Source organism: Acomys minous (genome assembly GCF_964271855.1).
Source record: "Acomys minous genome assembly, chromosome: 12".
In the NCBI taxonomy this organism is placed as follows: Eukaryota; Metazoa; Chordata; class Mammalia; order Rodentia; family Muridae; genus Acomys; species Acomys minous.
The window spans coordinates 92,580,514-92,599,045 of record NC_140493.1 but is presented as its reverse complement, the minus strand read 5'-3'; the positions used below and the strand labels follow the sequence as shown (position 1 = coordinate 92,599,045).

Sequence of the window (18,532 nt, the reverse complement as noted above, 5' to 3'; positions counted from 1 at the left end):
TGTAAACGCATACGACCCACCATGTGAGGTGTGGAGTGATGTTATCTGTGTTTGTCAGATAGTGATTTTGAGGCCCAGCCAGGTTCAGTGATCTGGGGGTGTAGCAGCTGATGGTAGGTACTGGGTTTGAACCCAGGTCTTTGAAGCTGACCGGGCTCCCCAGATCTCTATCACTGTGCTCTAGTTAAAGTAGGAGGAGTGTTGCCATCTGGCTTAGGTCAACCCTCCCTAAACCTTTAACACACACACAACGCCGGGTGTGGTGGCACTCGCCTTTAATCCCAGCACTCGGGAGGCAGAGACAGGTGGGTCTCTGTGAGGTGGGGTGGAGGTCAGCCTGGTCTACACAGCAAGTTCTAGGCCATCCAGAGCTATACAGTGTGACCTTGCCTTCAGAAACCAAACCAAACCAAAAGGCAAACCAGAGGATATACGGCATAGAACGGTATAAACCATAGCTATCAATCCAGAGCCCTAAATGGCAATTCTCCTGACCCATCCACTACTACTCTGCAGTCCCCTCCCCGGGAGCCATTTTTGGCTGGTTCTTGCTAGATCTTCACCGCTCGGCCATCTGAACTTCGGTCCTGCTGCCTTTGTCAAGTCAGGTTGTTTGAATTTCCTAGTTAACGGTTATTATGAGACCAGAAGCCCCAAGAGCCCCACCCCCAATCCCCACAGGCCCGAGTCCCAGAGGTGATCCTTTTTGTTCCTGACATGCGGCTTTCCTTCGTGGAAAGTGGGGACAGGGACCTCTGATAGTCCTTGACTTTGTTCTTTGGCTTGCAGATAGGAGGGGACCCAAAATGTAGGCCAAGAAACAGCTGGAACTTTGGATTTTGTGGTGCCGGGGCTTGGATCCAGGGCCTCACACATGCTTACAAAGTACTGTACCGTGGAGCTACTGTATTTTGCCCTGTAATTTTGTTTTTATTTAGAACATAAAAAAAAAAAATCATGCCTTTTTTTTTCCCCTTTTTTTTTCGAGATAGGGTTTCTCTGTGTAGCCCTGGCTGTCCTGGACTTGCTTTGTAGACCAGGCTGGCCTCGAACTAACAGCAATCCACCTGCCTCTGCCTCCCAAGTGCTGGGATTAAAGGTGTGTGCCACAACCGCTCAGCTAAAAGCCACGCCTTTAATCTTAGCACTTGGGAGGCAGAGGCAGGCGGATCTTTGTGAGTTCGAGGCCAGCCCAGTCTACAAAGGGAGTCCAGGACAGCCAAAGCTACACAGAGAAACCCTGTCTCAAAAGACAAAAAAAAAAAAAAAAAAAAAAAAAAAAGCCAGAGTTGCTTCTATACCAGGTTATGCTTAAATTTCATATGTAGACAAATACGATCTTCAACTTCTGATCCTCCTGCCTCCATCTTCCTCATGCTGGGATTATAAGTGTATGCCGCTATGTCTAGTTTATGGGGTGGTGGGGACTGAAGCCAGGGCTTTGTGCATGTCAGGTTAAGCACTCCACCAACTTAGGTACACTGCCACACTCCAGCTAACTTTTCCTGAAGAGATGCAACACAAATGTCTATTCATCCCAGACAAGGAACAAATGACAATACCACCGAAGTCCAATTTGGTGAACCCAGGAATTTGTTGGAGTTACTTACAGGAGTTTGGGGCACTACTTTTAGAACCAGAGATGGCTCAAAGGCAGCTGTATCCCTGAAAATGCATCCAAGTACAATGATTCATGAGATGCAGAACCCTGAGATTCACTGAACAGCTTGGAGACAGCTCAGCCTCTTCCAGCCTCAGCTGGTCTGAGTCTCCTTAGAGGTCCTTACTAGTTATATAACCTTGGGAGGCAGGGGCCTGGTACATCTGGTCAGTTTCAGGAACTTCCTGAGGCCTCTTAGTTGTCTACTTCCTGAGTCTTTTTGTTTGTTTGTTTGCTTTTTATTTGTTCTTTGGGGAGGCTTGTTTTGTTTTGTTGTTTTTGTTTTGTTTTGTTTTTTAGGTTTTTTAAGACAGGGTCTCTCTGTGTAAGCCTTGGCTGTCCTGGACTTTGTAGACCAGGCTGGCCTGGAACTTAGAGATCCCCCTGCCTCTGCCTCCCGAGTGCTGGGATGAAAGGCGTGCACGACCACGCCTGGCTTATTTGGTTTGTTTTTGAAAGAGGGTTTCTCCGTGTAGCCCTGGATCACCTGGAACTCACAGAGATCCTCCTGTCTCTGCTTCCCAAGTGCTGGGATTAAAGGTGTGTGCTACCACCATTGATGTCCTGAGCCTTCTCAGTTTCCCTCCAGGATAGAATCCATCTCTGAGGAAATTGCTATACTCCAGGCTACTATGACCCCTGTACCTGCCACCGTGGCCTTGGTCACTCTATTCAAGGGCCCATGACACAATCTTTGAGCTGTTAGAAACTATCTGACTGATCTCCACATCAGATCCACTGAAAGATGCTCAGTGCCTTTTTGTGGCAATGCTCTTGAGTGGACACTGATGTAATGGGCCATAGAGATTCATGTGATCTGCTGTCCTTCTCTAAACTCATCTGCCAGTCTCTTTCCCAAGAAGTCTGCGTCTCTGTTTCCTTTTCCTTTAAAGAAGGGAGCCTCAATAGATACATCTAGGCTGACCTTGAACCTGTAACCCTCTTGCCTCTGCCTTCTAAGTTTTAGAATGAGTCAGTTAAAAAAAAATTAATTTTGAGTGCAAGTTCCAGGACAGCCAGGGTTTTCTGTAACACAGAAAAACTCTGTCTTGAAAATCCAAAACAAAAAACAAAAAACAAAAAAAATTTAGTTAATTTTATTTTCAGTGTGTATTTACATAATGCATGTGCTATGTATGTGCCTGGTGCCTAAGGAAGCCAGAAGAGGTCATTGGATTCCCTAGAACTAAAGTTATAGACAGTTTTGAGCTATCATGTGGGTGCTGGGAATGGAACCAGGGTCTTTTGCAAGAACCACTAGTGCTCTTCAGAGTCATCTCCTCAGCCTACTGGTGTGTGTGTGTGTGTGTGCGCGCGCGCGCCTGCGCGCGCGCGCACACACACACACACACACGTGCGCACACACACGTGCGCACATGAGCACATGTTGGTCTTCTTTTTGAGATAGGATCACATTTGCCCAGGCTGACATTGAACTCACTATGCAGCAGTGATGGTTCAGAACTCTTGATTCTAATGACTCCACCTTGTAGATGCTAGAATTCCCGGCTTTACCAATTGTTTTTACGGTGTGGTGGCTCGTGCCTGTAGTGCTAGGATTACAGCGTTCAGGAGGATGAGATGAGAGGGTTGTCTTGAGTTTGAGACCAGCCTGGACTACTTAGCCACAGAGTTAGACTCTGTCTCAAAATAGATAGATAGATAGATAAATAGATAGATAGATAGATAGATAATAGATAGTTAGAAAGGAAGGAAAGGTCTGGGGTGGAGCTTGGGTTGCAGAGTGCTTGTCTACTGTGCCTAAAGCTCTGGGTTCCATCCCCCAGCACCATATTAGCACCTGCATGGTTTGAAGCCAGCCTAGGTTATCTGAGACCCCATCCCAAGCAAAAAAGAACAGTTTCTATGTTTTTAAATTGTATTTTTATATTAGAAAGAGTGTTACTATGAAGCCCAGGCTGACCTTAAACTTCCTCCAACCCTCATCGTCCCCCAAGTGCTGGATTACAGGCAGGCGGCATGCTATCAGCAGCTATAAACTTATCTGAGAATCTACCTACCCTCCTTGACTTTGCCTCTTAGCTTGCTAAATGTAAACTATATTTTTTTCCTGGCCCTTTAAGAAAGAGCTTGCCAGCCGTAGGGGATCTGCCTTGTACTTCGCCTCTTGGGCCGGTGCAGACAGTCTGCCGTCCCTGTCTACCACAGGTAGTTTGATGCTGGTTTTAAAGATGTCCTGTTTGAACGTGCGCTGCGGTCTGTTCCGGCTGGAGGGGAGCTCTTCCTGATCTTTCTTCCCGTCGGGGGGAAACCGCATTTTCATCAGGTCAGCCTGTATCAGGGGCTGTGCTTGTCTGCTTTAGTAGTGTCAGCACCTCTGTCTGGATTCACGGCTGATGTTGTTTATGATTGCTGTAGTTCCCAGGATGGCAGTGGTCCATCGTGTCTCTCCAGGACCCACCCGGGCCTAGGCTAGATAATGGGGCCGGCCCATCACTCCTGTCTCCCTGAAGTCAAGGATGAGTCTCTGCCATTCCACCTGGCAGGTGGTACTGTGAGCTACAGGGCAGCTTCAGGGGGCTTGGGCTTTGGCAGAGGGAGGTTCTGCCAGCTGTCACGTTCCAAATCACACATTCCTAGACTAAGAAATTGCAAGGTATTGCCTAAGAACCTACCTCACCCGCGGCGAGACACTGCTGTGGAGCCCCACTGGCCTCTCTGTGCCACCTCTCTCGCATGGGTGGAGATGCCACGGTCTTCTGGTTCTTTGGGGGTAAGTGTTGGCTCAGGCTTGTGAACGCTGGGTGGGGTTCTTTCCCCAGTGTGCCCTTGCCCCGATCAGTGAGTGGATATTTGCTTTCGGAAGCCAGGGAAAGGACCCCGATTTTCCATTTCAGCAGCTGGCTCTGCTCTTTATCTCCTTGACGTGTAGAAGCACCACGGTAGAAGCTACCACAGTCAAGCCCGCAGCTGGGACACCCTGCTTGCCATCGTTGGTTTAGCTCCTCTGTGACAGTAAAGTCTGCCCTGTTAGGGATGGGCAATACTGCTGTTTCATATGTGTTTGGTAGCCTTGCCGTCCCTGTGGTGTTAGCTGAGCCAGGTCTTCAGGAGCAGTTCCTCCACCAGCCACAGTCTGGATCTTTACAGAGATTTTCATATGATATATATATATATATATATGGGTTTGATCTGTACATATGTAAATGTACCACCTGTCTGCCTGGCGGACCCAGAAGTCAGAGCGTCACATGCCCTGGAACAGCAGTTACAGATAGTTGTGAGCCAAGATGTGGGTACTTGGAATCAAACCCAGGTTCTCTGGAAGAACAGACTGTGCTCTTTTTATTTTTTATTTTTATTTTTTTAAAAGATTTATTTATTATTATGTATACAGTGCTCTGCCTGCATGTACACCTGCAGGCCAGAGGAGGGCATCAGATCACATTATAGATGGTTGTGAGCCACCATGTGGATGCTGGGAATTGAACTCATGACCTCTGGAAGAATAGTCAGTGCTCCTAATCTCTGAGCCATCTCTCCAGCCCCTTATTTCTATTTTTTAAGATTTATTTATTTATTTTATGCATATGAGCACTCTGTTTTCATGGATACCAGAAGAGGGAATCAAATTCCATTTCAGATGGTTGTGAGCCAACCATGTGGTTGCTGGGAATTGAACTCGGGACCTCTGGAAGAGCAGACAGTGCTCTTAACCACTGAGTCATCTCTCTTGTCCCAATCTGTGTGTGCTCTTAACTGCTGATCCAACTCCAGTACCTATTTTATGTCTTGCTAAGGAAGGTCTTATTCTATAGCCTAAGCTGGCCTTGAATTCAGGGCAATTCTCCTGCCTCAGGGTCTGGAGTGTTGGGTTCCAGGAGCTACTCTCCAATTTCTGTACAGATCTAATCCTCAGTACCTCAGAATGTGGCTTTTAGAATAGGATCAACGCAGATGTAATTAGTTAAGGTGAAGTCATTAGGGTGCGCTATAATCTATGTGACTGGTATCCTTAGTAAACATCAGTACACACACACACACACACACACACACACACACACACACACACACACACTGGGGGTTGGGGGGGATAGAGAACACTATATATGAGTAAAGTCAGAGATTTACAAGCTGAACCATGCTGAAGACTGCCAGCAAAGCATCAGACATTGGCAGAAAGACAAACAGAATCCCCCTCACCACTTGGCCAACACATGGGTCTCAGACCTACCGTTCTCCAGAACTCTGGACACTGCATGGGGATTCAGGCATCCTATGTGGTACTTTCTCAATCTCTCTTTTTTTTTTGTTTTAAGATTTATTTATTTATTACTATGTATGCAGTGCTCTGCCTGCATATATATTTGCAGGCCAGAGGAGGGCATCAGATCACATTATAGATGGTTGTGAGCCACCATGTGGTTGCTGGGAATTGAACTCAGGACCTCTGGAAGAGCAGTCAGTGCTCTTAACTGCTGAGCCATCTCTCCAGCCCACTTTGTCAATCTCTTAGCAAGCCAAGAGGGGACAGCTTCTCAGTGGTGCTTTGCCTCCCTGGAGATCACGCTCCTACATCATCTGGGCTACCCTTGCATCCTTACAGAGCATCCCATCCCCTGGTGAATTCCTTTGTCTTTACCCAATAATTCTGTTCTGTCTGTCGTGCCCACGTCTCAGCCTTTGAGCCCTTCTCAATAGTCTCCTGAGTACTGACATCATCAGCGCAGTTCCTGGGATCCATTATTGTGGCCAACCTTAAGAGAGTTGTCCCAGGAAGACAGGAATGCTGGCTCCAGGTGCCCTTGCTGGGATGAAATCTACGGTCACATGAAGGTGCTGTCCAGGTCATAAGCCCTCATCTGCTCTTTTTGCTTAGGCCCACTGCAGTGGTCTATAGCCTCAAAAGTCCACTCCCCACAAAGGGCTGGAGAGATGGCTCAGCAGTTAAGAGAGGACTAGGGTTCAATTCCCAGCACCCACATGGCAGCTCATAGTTGTCTGTAACTCCAAGATCTGACACCCTCACTCAGACATACATGCAGGCAAAACACCAATGAACATAAAATAAAAATAATAAATTATTTTTAAAAAGTTCACTCCCCTGTGCATTCCTCTTGTTCCTCTGGGTGGGGGTCTTTCTAGATTACTCAGATCCTGTTTGGAGGTCAGTAGACCTTTCTCCGTTACCCCAGGACAGTGTTTCCCCACATGCTCAGGCTTGGTCTTAGTTTCTGGGTTAGAGGCCCTGAAGGAAGCAGGCTCAGACTTCATGGAAACATAGCATCTTCTGAAGGGTCTGCCTCTGGGAGGCCTTCGCAAGGTCTCCATTGCAGGGGGAGCGGCTCCATCTGCAAGGTGGAGGGTCTTCCAGCCCAGAGAAAGGCAGCCTCTCAGTGCCCACCCAGAGCTACATGGCATCCATCCCTCCCTTTCTCCTGGTTCCTTCGTAGAGGAGACGTCCTTGGGTTCTGGTTTCAGTCGCTTATGTGCCTTTGAAGGCAGGATGGCAGGCATTTTATTTGGGTCGTGGTCCTCAGGAACCACAGGAACACCAACAGGAGTGTGAGGCTGCAAGATTTTAGAAGGGGTCGGGGAAGCCAATAGAGAAAGTTATCCAGAACACTGTTGCTGTGGAAACTGAAGGGTTGTGCTGGAGAAGGCTAGGGGACAGCAGCATATGCCTCAGAGTCCTGCCAGTCAAGGGGTGGGAAGCACTGAAACTTATCTCCCTGACTGGACTCATCTTTCTCACTGACAGAGAATACTGAACTCCCCAACACAATGGTCCGAGGCCAGGCTCCTCAGAAAGAGGAGTATTCACTCTTAACCTCTGAGCTGAGAGAAGAGCACTTGAAGACAACCAGAGCACACACGTGCCTCACTGGTATAGGACTATTCTAAACTGAAGGGAAGTGAGAGGACGAAGCCACACGTATAGCTTCCTGCCTTTCCAATAGCTGCCTGGAAGCAGAGCTCCAGCATCCTGCGTCTGGAGAGACGGCTCAGTGGTTAGGACCCCTCACCGCTCTTCCAGAGAACCTGGGGTTCAGTTCTCAGCACCGACTTGGTGGCTCACAACTTTCCGTTGACTCCAATCCCAGAGGGATCCAAGGCTTCTTCTGACTTGCAGGGGTTCCTCCATTAAATAAATAAATAAATAAATAAATAAATAAATAAATACTGGGAACACCGAGGACAAAGGGGCAGGAAAGAGCATGATGTGTCTGTGTGAGGAGAAGGAAGGAGAAGGGGGGAAGATCAGGAAAAGACTGGATTCCCCAGGGTAGGAGAAAGGTAACCGAGCCAGCACAGGGCTTTAGAACCGAGTTGGGGGCTCATCGTAAACCGCCTTAGCTTTGTCTGGTTTAAACCAAGGGTGACACATTTTGATTTATCTTTTGCCTTTTTTTGTTGTTGTTGTTAAGAATTCATTTTCTTTCAACTGATTTGTTTCTGTGCAGGTGAGTGTAGATGTCCAAGGAAGAGAGAAGAGGGTTGGAGGTCCCTGGAAACGGGAGTTGCAGGCAGCTGTGAGCCACCTGGTTCGGTGCTGGGAACCGAACCAGGAGTATCTGAAAGAGCAGTGAGTGCTCTTAAGCTCTGACCGTGCAGCTCCACCCAGGTAGATCTTGTTTAGTGCTATTCTCCCGTTTCTGCTTCTGAGGTGTACACAGCTCTCCCCCCGCCTCAGTCCCTCTCTACTCAAGCAACATGACATGACTCAAGAATGCACCGGAAGCGAGTTTATTTTTTATATGTTTTTGCAGGGACTGAGGTGTGGGCTTGGCTAGGGCTGGCTGGGCTCTGGGAGACTGGTGCTAGGCATGCTGGTCCTCTTCCTCAGCGCTGCGGCGGCCAAAGTCCATCCATCCATACGCCTCTTCTTCTTCCTCCATCCGTGGCCTCTGCTTTTTGAACAGGTCTGAGGAGGTGACAGAGGGTGAGAATGGAGACACTGTGTGGGGCCAGTATGGGGAAAACATGGCCAGATCTGGCTAAGCCAGCAGCTACTACCTGCTACGATGTGTGGAGGGCCCTGTGGCCCCAGCTGCCTTCGATGGTGAGAAGTTGGGCCCAGCTGGTCTAGCTGGGGTGGTTCCAGGGCCCTGTTGGTCCCTGGTCCAGAGGAGGCATCCTGTAGCTGGGAGCGGGGCTTCCAAGAAGCTTCAGAGACGGTAACCAGAGCCAGCGCTAAGATCAGGATGCACACATACAATCGAGGCATCTTGTCTGAAAAGGGGAGAGAGCTGGGCTTCCAGATGGGCTGTCCCATACGCCCAGAGTTAAAGGGCTAGACTAGCTGGGTTCTAAGGTGCCTGGCTACAGAGAAGAAGGGAGGGAAGGGGAGAGAGAGCAAGAGAGAGAAAGAGAGAAGAGAGAGAGAGGGAGAAAGAGAGAAACTCTGTCTTAACAGAATATGATGTGGGGCAATAGACCCCATCTGATCTCCACATGGGCACTGGCATTGCCACCCAAAATGTGTGTGTTGTGTGTGTTTGTGCATGTATACATGTGTTTAGTTCACACACACACACACACACACACACACACACACACACAATTTCAAAAGCAAAGAAGCTCCCAAAATGACCAATGACCATAGAATAGTGTTTTCCAGACTGCTCTGCCAGATGAGGGGCAGGTCCAGTGGCTCTTAGATGACTTAGAGCTTAAGATGACATCTTAAATAGCGACAACGAAGACACATGCACACTAAAGGGCATTACAAATCATACACTGCCCCTTGGAGACCACCAGCATGGCCATGGGGGTGGGGGGGGGCATGTCCTGGTCCACACTGTTGCTAGGCAACCTTGGAGGAGAGGCTCCTTTGTGTTTTGCTGATGAACAGCCTGCAACTGAACTTACTCGGCTGAGAAAGAGAGAAAGAAAAATTAAGGCCAGAATTTGCAGCTAAGCCAGAGGGTGAATCAAGTTTGGGGAAATCACAGCATGGACCTAAAGTAGGGTGCCCAAGCAAACATCAACTTTTAAGCCTCACCTATTCTTTTTTTTTTTTTTTTCTTTTTCTTTTTTTAAGCCTTGGCTGTCCTGGACTCACTTTGTAGACCAGGCTGGCCTCGAACTCACAGCGATCCGCCTGCCTCTGCTTTCCGAGTGCTGGGATTAAAGGCGTGCGCCACCACGCCCGGCCAAGTCATTTTCATTATCACAGAAAATCGTTTTTAGGTAGCACTGGCCTAGGAAAGGGCTTGAGATGGGACCCTGTAGCTGCAGGTTCCAGTCTTAGCCTTACCGATTAAAATTCTGTGACTTTGGGCTAGTACTATTTAGCCTCTGAGCCTCAGTTTTCTCATCTTAGCAATGGGAGGGAAAGACCTTCACTTGCTTACCTCCCTGGCTGGCAGGAGCCCCAGGATCAGGACTGGGTCCTGAGTGAAGCCGAAAGTCAGGTGGAAATCGAGGATGACAGGAAAGCCTTAGAGTTGGAGACTCAGTTCCACCCTAGGCTAAGGAAAGGGCCCCATCTCTGGAGACACCAGGGCCTCGAGCCTCTATTGGAAGGGGACCTGTTAGCCCTCATCCCCGCTGCCCCTTCCCTCCCAGTTTCTTACCTGCAGATCTGGGGGGCGGGGATGGATAGCTGTTGTGGTAGCTAGTCAGCTCTGCTCTGTGTGCTGCTCTAGGACTGCCTTATAAAGCCCTCAAGGTCCCTCCCAAGCCCTCCTTTTCAGGTGAGGCCAGACTCCCCACAGCCAGAGACATGGGTGTGGAGCATAGGTACAACCTGTTACCCTGCCCCACCCTGTCCCATAGCTGTCAATCAATTATCCATTCAGGATACGGGGGAGAGGGAAAAGCTGAAACAGGGAGGGGGCATACGGGAGACAGACTCTCTGGGTTCCAGAACAGCTCATTCTATTGTGCCCATTGGCTCACAGGCTTCCTCCTCCTCCTCTATTGGACTACATCCCATGCGGGAGGGGTAGTGGAGGAGAGGGAAGAGGAAGAGAAATAGAGCCAAATGACCTAAGTTCCACAGGTCCCTGTATGATGATGTCTGATGCACAGGTAGTGTGTGAATGTGGGGTGCCTTATTGATCCCTGTCCTCTCCACTGGGCTTTGCAAACAGGATGTATTGCAGTTATCAGGAGCAATGAGGCATGGGCTGATGGGTGTACTTTTTCTGCCGAGAGCGTCATGTTGGTTGCCTTGGAACCCCTTTATGCTCCCCTCACCATGGAAACCCTCAGCATCTCCTGTCTTCTTATGCCTTCTATGTTGGGCTGGATCTGCTCAACACTCCTGTACCACCCCCACCCCCAGATCTGCGGCTTAACCAGACCCCTTGTCAGCCCCCTACTCAGAGCCAGATCCTTGAGGGTCTTGCGTTTCAAGACTCTTCCATTTTGCTTTCAGGGGGTAGATGGCGATTTGCACAAAGAATTCATACCTTTGCCCCATAAAAATTTATCTTAGAGCTGGGCATGGTGGCACACGCCTTTAATCCCAGCACTCGGGAGGCAGAGGCAGGCGGATCGCTGTGAGTTCAAGGCCAGCCTGGTCTACAAAGCCAGTCCAGGACAGCCAAGGCTACACAGAGAAACCCTGTCTCGGAAAAAAAAACAAACCCAAAAAATGTATCTTAAATGCTAGGCATGGTGGCGCACGCCTTTGATCTCAGCACTTGGGAGGCAGAGGCAGGCGGATCGCTGTGAGTTCGAGGTCAGCCTGGTCTACAAAGTGAGTCCAGGACAGGCAAGGCTACACAGAGAAAGCCTGTCTTGAAAAACAAAAAACAGACAAACAAACAAAATTATCTTAAAATGGTTAATGAACTGGGCTGGAGAAGTGGCTCAGTGGTTAAGAGCACTGGCTGTTCTTCTAGAGAACCAGAGTTCAATTCCCAGCATCTACCTGGAAGCTCACAACAGTCTGTAACTCCAGTTCTAGAGGATCTGATACCCTTACACCAATACACATAATATAAAATTAGAAGAAAATGGTTAGTGAACAAAGGTATTTTTCAAAGATGTACCAGAAAAGAAAATGACATATTTCTTAATTTATTTGATCAAACTCCTGCCTGACTGTGGCTTGCAAGGTTGTAACAAGCTTTAGGCTGTTTTTGATTTTTTATTTTTTTTCATAACTGAGACATTTGCTTTTGTTCATGAATCACTGGGCCCCCCTTCTTGTCTCAGGGAGCTTTTATGTCCCTTGGGTCTTGTATAAGGGCAGCGGTACCCACGCTCTCAGCCAGCCTTACTGAGAATTAACAGGTGATGAAGGATGCGGGCTGCACCGTGTCCATGGCAACCAGCGCCCAAATGTTCTAGTGAATAACCACTCTAATCCAGAGCAGGACACGGTGACTCAGCAGATGAAATAAGTGGGGGGAAGGAAAAAAAAAAGATGAAATGCAGTGCAGGCATTGACAGTAATTAATCGAATCACAAAAATTTCAGAGATGGAGGGAATTAATTGGAGTGGGGGGGAGGAGAAGGACAGGGTAAGAGCAGCTCTTCTCATGTCCTGGGGGAGAAGATGATGCTGGTGTTGCTATGGTAACCGGAAATTACAAGCTTGCCAGAGAGCTAGGTTGATTTCTGCCTGTGGATCAGGTTATGCCCGCTGGTTGTTCTTCCCCCAGCTAGAGGGATGGCAATTATTATAAACAGTAGCTTGTCTCCTACTCAGCAGCGGTGGCTGTCGCTGTGTCCTCTTCGGAGATGAGGGGCCTAGCCCTCTCCCTGAGGAGTGCGCATGCTCACAAAAACCAGCAGTTCCATACAAAGGGAAGGTTTCCTGTCCAGGCCCTCTCCTTTTCTAGTCGTTGAGATGTTTTCTCCCCCAGACAGTGAGGGAAAGGACATGAGGGGTGGCGGGTGGATCTTGTAGGCAGTGCAGTACACAAAGCACCCCGCACAGCACCCAGGGAAATTTAATACATTTTGCCATTTTATTTTTCCTCGTTGTGTACTCTGGACCTCAGTTAGCCTTCTCTGTAAAATGAGAGTCATTCATTCCTGTCTCACGGGGCAGGCAGGGGCTGAGGGGAGCAAGAGAAAGTCCATGCACACACTTCAAGACCTCATTTAGTTGTCCCAAGAGGAGGCAGCAGAGAGGCTGAGCCTCCTAAAGGCCACTATCCTACCACTGTGCAGGAAGCTGGTTGTGGAAACCAACACTGACCTGCTGGGTTGCCTCCGTGTCCACTTGCTGGGCCTGTGATGTTGAAAACCAGACCATGACACTTAGTCTCATGCCTTCCTCATGACCCCCTGAGCCCCACCATCACAATATGACAACGCCAGTGCCAGGCCAGTAAGCCCTCTGTGGGAGTGAATGTAGTTACTCTTAGCCGTGATCCTAGGACCTAAGTCACGTGGCTCTAGTCTACAGATGAAGACGGGGAGGTCTATGTAGGGGAGTGCTCTCTGGCCTGAGTTCACGCAGATAAAGAGGAGCTGGCTTGGAGCTCCTCCTGGGAGGGATGCGGGAGGCAGAATGATGGTTCCTCTGAATAGGTCCCTAAGCCGAGCCTTAGAACCTGCTGCAAACGATGTCACGGAAATAAACTCAATCTAGATTACCAATCTGCCTGGACCCAGTTTAACCACACAGTCCTACAAAGCGGATGGCTCAGAAATCCTAAGGGGGAGTGCCACAAGCAGCTGTTGGCCGGGAATGGAAGAGTTTACAGGGCCAGAAGACCGGCAGTTAAAATGTTTCAAACAACAAGCCAGCCCAGGTGGCCTACTCCTTTAATCCCAGCATTTGGGAGGCAGAGGCAGGTGGGTCTCTGAGTCTAGGCTGCCCTGATCTACAGGTAGGACTACTTAAAGAGATTTTTGTTTGTTTGGTTGGTTTTGGTTTTTCCGGACAGGGTAGCCTTGGCTGTCTTGGACTTGCTTCATAGACCAGGCTGGCCTCTCTACCTCCTGAGTGCTGGGGTTAAAGGCCTGTACCACCACACCCTGCTGAAATTTTGTCTCATAAAACAAACAACAACAACAACAACAACAAAAAAAACAGTTGCAAACAATTATCTTGGGCTGTTTTTTGTTTGTTTGTTTGTTTGCCGCCCCCCTCCACAGAAAGGGTTTCTCTGTGTAGCCTTGGCTGTCCTGGACTCACTTTATAGACAAACGAACAAAAAAACCCCACAAACTGGGCGTGGTGACACACGCCTTTAATCTCAGCACTCGGGAGGCAGAGGCAGGCGGATCGATGTGAGTTCAAGGCCAGCCTGGTCCACAAAGCGAGTCCAGGACAGCCAAGGCTACACAAAGAAACCCTGTCTTGAAAAAACAAAACAAACAAACAAAGTGAAAACCCCCACAGATTTTATCCCTAGCACCACAAAACAAGAAACAACCCACCCAAACCCCAGATAGTCCGAACTTATTCTCACTATGGGGCACTGGCATAGCGTGAGCATCCAGGTAACAAGGCACCCTCTGGGATGAGAAAGTTTAGTACTTTCATTGCCTGGGTGAGTTGAGAGTCCACGGGCACAAAAGCAGCCATCATTTCCATTTCCAGGGTCTTCCATTAAAATGACTGCTCCCTGGAGAAAGGGCTTCAGTTGTACCCCTTCTCCCCCCCCCATCCCTGTCCTCCCCCACCCCCCACCCCTACCCCGCCCCGGCACTCCTGGTACGCTCCTGCTCACCCACACATCCCGAACCATTATTGATGAGCTAAAACCCCTGTCAGAAGAGCTAGTGCCTCAGCTTACTAATTGGTTCTTAATAGCCAGAGGGGGTGGTGGGGGCGGGTGGGGGGGGGTGGAGGATGGCAGTTGTGTGGCGGTGACTCAGCCTCGACAGGCAACTGGGGCTTGGATGGAACTAAGAGTGACTGGCATGTGGAGGTCCTGTCAATATGACCATCTTAACTGCCATGTGGGAGTCGCAGGGCCACAGGGTGGCAGCCGGGACTGAGTTAGAAATGCCTACCTTCCTGCCTACCCTGAGAGGCCCAGCTGTTTCTAGAGAGTGCATGGATGCCCCATCCCTTCCTCAACCTCTCCTGACCTGCCCCTCCCCTCTCACCCAACATCCCCCTGTGTCTCTTAGGTGTGCCTTAGGCAAGGCTTCACAGTTTTATTGCTTGGGGGGAAATCCTCAAACCGGATTCCAGGGGTGAGGTGAGAAGTAGGCACAGAAGTCTGTACACAGGATGAGCATCTGGGTGAGTGAAGGGACAGAGCAGAGGACGATTTGGAACCCGAAGCTCAGGTCCTGAGCTGGCTTTAAGGCAAGGCACTTGGACATTCCGAGGTCTTAATTTTCCCACCTGTGAAACAAGGTGCTCTATACATTGGTTGTCCTTGAAATCCTCGGCTGCCCAAGTCTCAGGATGCTGAAGCGTAAAACGATGTGGTGTTTGCCCTTAACCGGAACGCATCCTGCCGTATGCCTTAGTCTTCTCTTACTATTTCTGTTTTTCAAATTACTTTTTCTATAACAACATTTTAAAAATATTTAATTTTAATTCATGTGCATTGGTGTGAGGGTGTCAGATGTTGGAGTTACAGACAGTTGTGAGCTGCCGTGTGGGTGCTGGGATTGAACTTGGGTCCTTTGGAAGAGCAGGCAGTGCTCTTAACCACTGAGCCATCTCTCTAGCCCAATAACAACAATTTTTACTACATCTTTGAATTTTATTTTTGTTTGCACCTGTGTGGCCATGGATGCCCACAGAGCTTATACAGAAGGCAGTTTGCAGGAGTCGCCTCTCTCCTTTCACCTGGTAGGTCCTGGGGATTGCATTCAGGTCATTTGGCTTGGCAACAAGTGTCTTGAGCTAGTGAGCCATCTCTCCAAGCCTTTAAATTTTATTTATATTTATATGTGTATAGGTGTTTTGCCTGCAATGTATAGCAGTACTCCTTGCATGCAGTACCTAAGGAGGCCAGAAGAGGGCGAAGGATTCTCCTGGTTAGCTGTCAGGTGGGTGTTGGGACCCAAACTGGGTTCTCTGAAGAGCATCCACAATCTTTTTTCTTTTTTCTTTTTTTCTTTTCTTTTCTTTTTTTCAAAGACAGGATTTCTCTGAGTAGCCTTGTCTGTCCTGGACTTGCTTTGTAGATCAGGCTGGCTTTGAATTCACAGCAATTCGCCTGCCTCTGCCTCCCCAGTGCTGGGATTAAAGCCGTCCGCCACCAAGCCCAGCTGAGCATCCACATTCTTAACTGTGAAGTCATCTCGCTAGGCCCCAGACTCTTTATTTTGTTTTCATATGGCATCTCACTTTGTAGCCCTGGAAGGCCATGTAACCCTGGCTGTCCAGGAACTTGCTATGCAGATCGGGCTGGCCTCAAACTCATAGAGATCCACTTACCTCTACCTTCTGAGTGCTGGTATTGAAGGCATGTGTCACCACACCTGGCCTATGAGGCAAAGTCTTATGTAGCTCAGGGAAGTCTTAAACCCTTTACTTAGTAAACAAAACAAAACAAACAAACAAACCTCTCTACTTAGATGAAAATGACCTTGAACTTCTGATCCTTCTGCCTCCAGTCCTGAAGTGCTGGGGTTAAAGGTACATCTTTGGCTCTCATATGAAATCTAACACAGTGCAAGTGCCAGGTGTAGTGGTGTATACAGGTTATCGAGGCTGAGATAGGAGGGACAGTTTGAGGCCAGCCTGAGCTACATATCAAGATCCTGCCTCCTCCTCCTTTTTTTTTGAGACAGAGTCTCACTATGTATCTCTGTCTCTAACTCACAGAGCCTGCCCCTATCTCTCAAGTGCTGGGATTAAAGGTATGTGTATCAACCACTATGTCTGGTGCAAGATCCTATTTTTAAAAATGATGTGTGGAGCTGGGCGTGGTGGCGCACGCCTTTAATCCCAGCACTTGGGAGGCAGAGGCAGGCGGGTTGCTGTGAGTTTGAGGCCAGCCTGGTCTACGAAGTGAGTCCAGGACAGCCAAGGCTAACACAGAGAAACCCTGTCTCAAAAAACAAAAAACAAAACAAAACAAAACAAAGATGTGTGGCAAACCAGGCGTGGTGGCACATGCCTTTAAATCCCAGCACTTGAGAGGCAGAGGCAGGTGGATCACTGTGAGTTTGAGGCCAGCCTGGTCTACAAAGTGAATCCAGGACAGGACAGCCAAGGCCACACAAAGAAACCCTGTCTCGAAAAAACAAAAAATAAAAAACAAAACAAGCCGGGCGTGGTGGCGCACGCTTTTAATCCCAGCACTCAGGAGGCAGAGGCAGGTGGATTGCTGTGAGTTCAAGGCCAGCCTGGTGTACAAAGTGAGTCCAGGACAGCCAAGGCTACACAGAGAAACCCTGTCTCGAAAAACCAAAAAAAAAAAAAAAAAAAATCAAGAGCAAGTTGGGCAGTGGTGGCACACACCTTTATTTTATTTTATTTTATTTTATTTATTTATTTTTGTTCGTTTATTTTTGTTTTTCGAGACAGAGTTTCTCTGTGTAGCCTTGGCTGTCCTGAGCTCTCTTTGTAGACCAGGCTGGCCTCGAACTCACAGCGATCCACCTGCCTCTGCCTCCCGAGTGCTGGGATTAAAGGCATGCGCCACCACCGCCCAGCTTATTTACTTATTTATTATTATTATTATTTTGCTTTGGTTTTTCGAGACAGGTTCTTTCTGTGTTAGCCTTGGCTGTCCTGGACTTGCTTTGTAGACCAGGCTGGCCTCCAATTCACAGTGACCCACCTGCCTCTGCCTCCTGAGTGCTGGGATTAAAGGTGTGCGCCACCACGCCCGGCTTGCCACACACCTTTAATTTTTAGCACTCAGAAGACAGAGGCAGAAAGAGCTCTGAGTTCTAGGCCAGCCTGATCTGTATAATGAGACCTTGTCTCAAAGAAAATAGTTTTAATGCATAAGTGGGAAAACGAATTGAAAGGTGCTTGTGTGGCTGGAGTCCTTTCTCGGAGCAGCTCAGAGATGGATGAGGATGTGTAGGCTAACTAGGTTATTCTCCACAGGTGAGAGATGAGAGAGCTTCGCTGCAAACCTGTTGGGTCTTCTTGAAACTTATGGGTGGCTGGCTGCCTCTCCAGGCTCTCAGCCCCCTCTCCCATCTCCTCTTTTGTTTGTTTGTTTGTTTGTTTTTTGGTTTTTTGAGACCAGGTTTCTCTGTGTAGCCTTGTTTGGTGTGGATCTCTTTGTAGACCAGGCTGGCCTTGAATTCACAGAGATCCGCCTGCCTCTGCCTCCTGAGTGCTGGGATTAAAGGCGTGCGCCACCGCAGCTGGCTCCTATCTCCTCTTGAGAAGCCCAGATCTTGCTTAGTCTATCTCTGCTGTGATCTCTGGTTCCTCCACCTCTCTGGCTCCTGGCTTATCTAGTCTATTTACTCACTGGGTTGATCATTTCAGCTATAGGGGTGCACTTGAATTGTTGCCCCTGTCCTGCTCGGAACCTGACAGACTGGCAGAGGCCACCACCATCCCTTCTTTAGCTCCTCTCTCTCTCTCTCTCTCTCTCTCTCTCTCTCTCTCTCTCTCTGTAAAACCCAGCCAGAGAAATTTCCAGAAGTGGCCATTAAATTCAACTGCAAATTATCTGCCCCTGGATGGTTGCCTGGCAACCTAAGTGCATCATCTCCTGTTCAGTTCCAGGGTCATTTGACATCAGCACCTATCTCCCCACCACGAACACAGTTGTCTGATCCCACTTTCTGTCCTCTTTTTTTCCTTGTCACTGAGCAGCCTGTCACCTTAAGGTCAGTTGCTTGTCAAGACCCTTTGTCTCAGACTCTCCTGGTGCTTTAGAGGCCCGGTGCCTTCACTGTCATTCATCTACTCTTTTATTCAACATTATTATTATTATTTTTTTTTATTATTATTATTATTATTATTATTATTATTATTATTATTATTATTATTTATTTATTTGAGACAGCATCCCATGTACCTTAGGCTGGCTAGGAACTTGGTGGTATATATCTGAA

At 48.5% G+C, this 18,532-nt stretch overlaps 1 protein-coding gene across 3 annotated transcripts in view; it reads right to left on the bottom strand.

The window, feature by feature from the left end:
• Nucleotides 1-8,352: 8,352 nt before the first annotated feature.
• The window catches only part of GAST (gastrin), a 147,634-nt gene continuing 137,454 nt past the window's right edge, over nt 8,353-18,532 (bottom strand). Inside the window, exons 2-4 of one of the 3 annotated variants that reach the window (XM_084748906.1) lie at nt 16,067-16,095; nt 8,639-8,854; nt 8,353-8,546 (exon numbers count right to left, since the gene is read on the bottom strand). In XM_084748906.1, the coding sequence (XP_084605032.1) occupies nt 8,443-8,546; nt 8,639-8,849 (315 nt within the window). In that variant the 5' untranslated portion in view covers nt 8,850-8,854; nt 16,067-16,095 and the 3' untranslated portion in view covers nt 8,353-8,442. Of the gene's footprint in view, nt 8,547-8,638; nt 8,855-10,200; nt 10,452-12,782; nt 13,031-16,066; nt 16,096-18,532 lie in introns of those variants that run through there. The other 2 variants (XM_084748907.1, XM_084748908.1) reach the window with 2 other exon arrangements.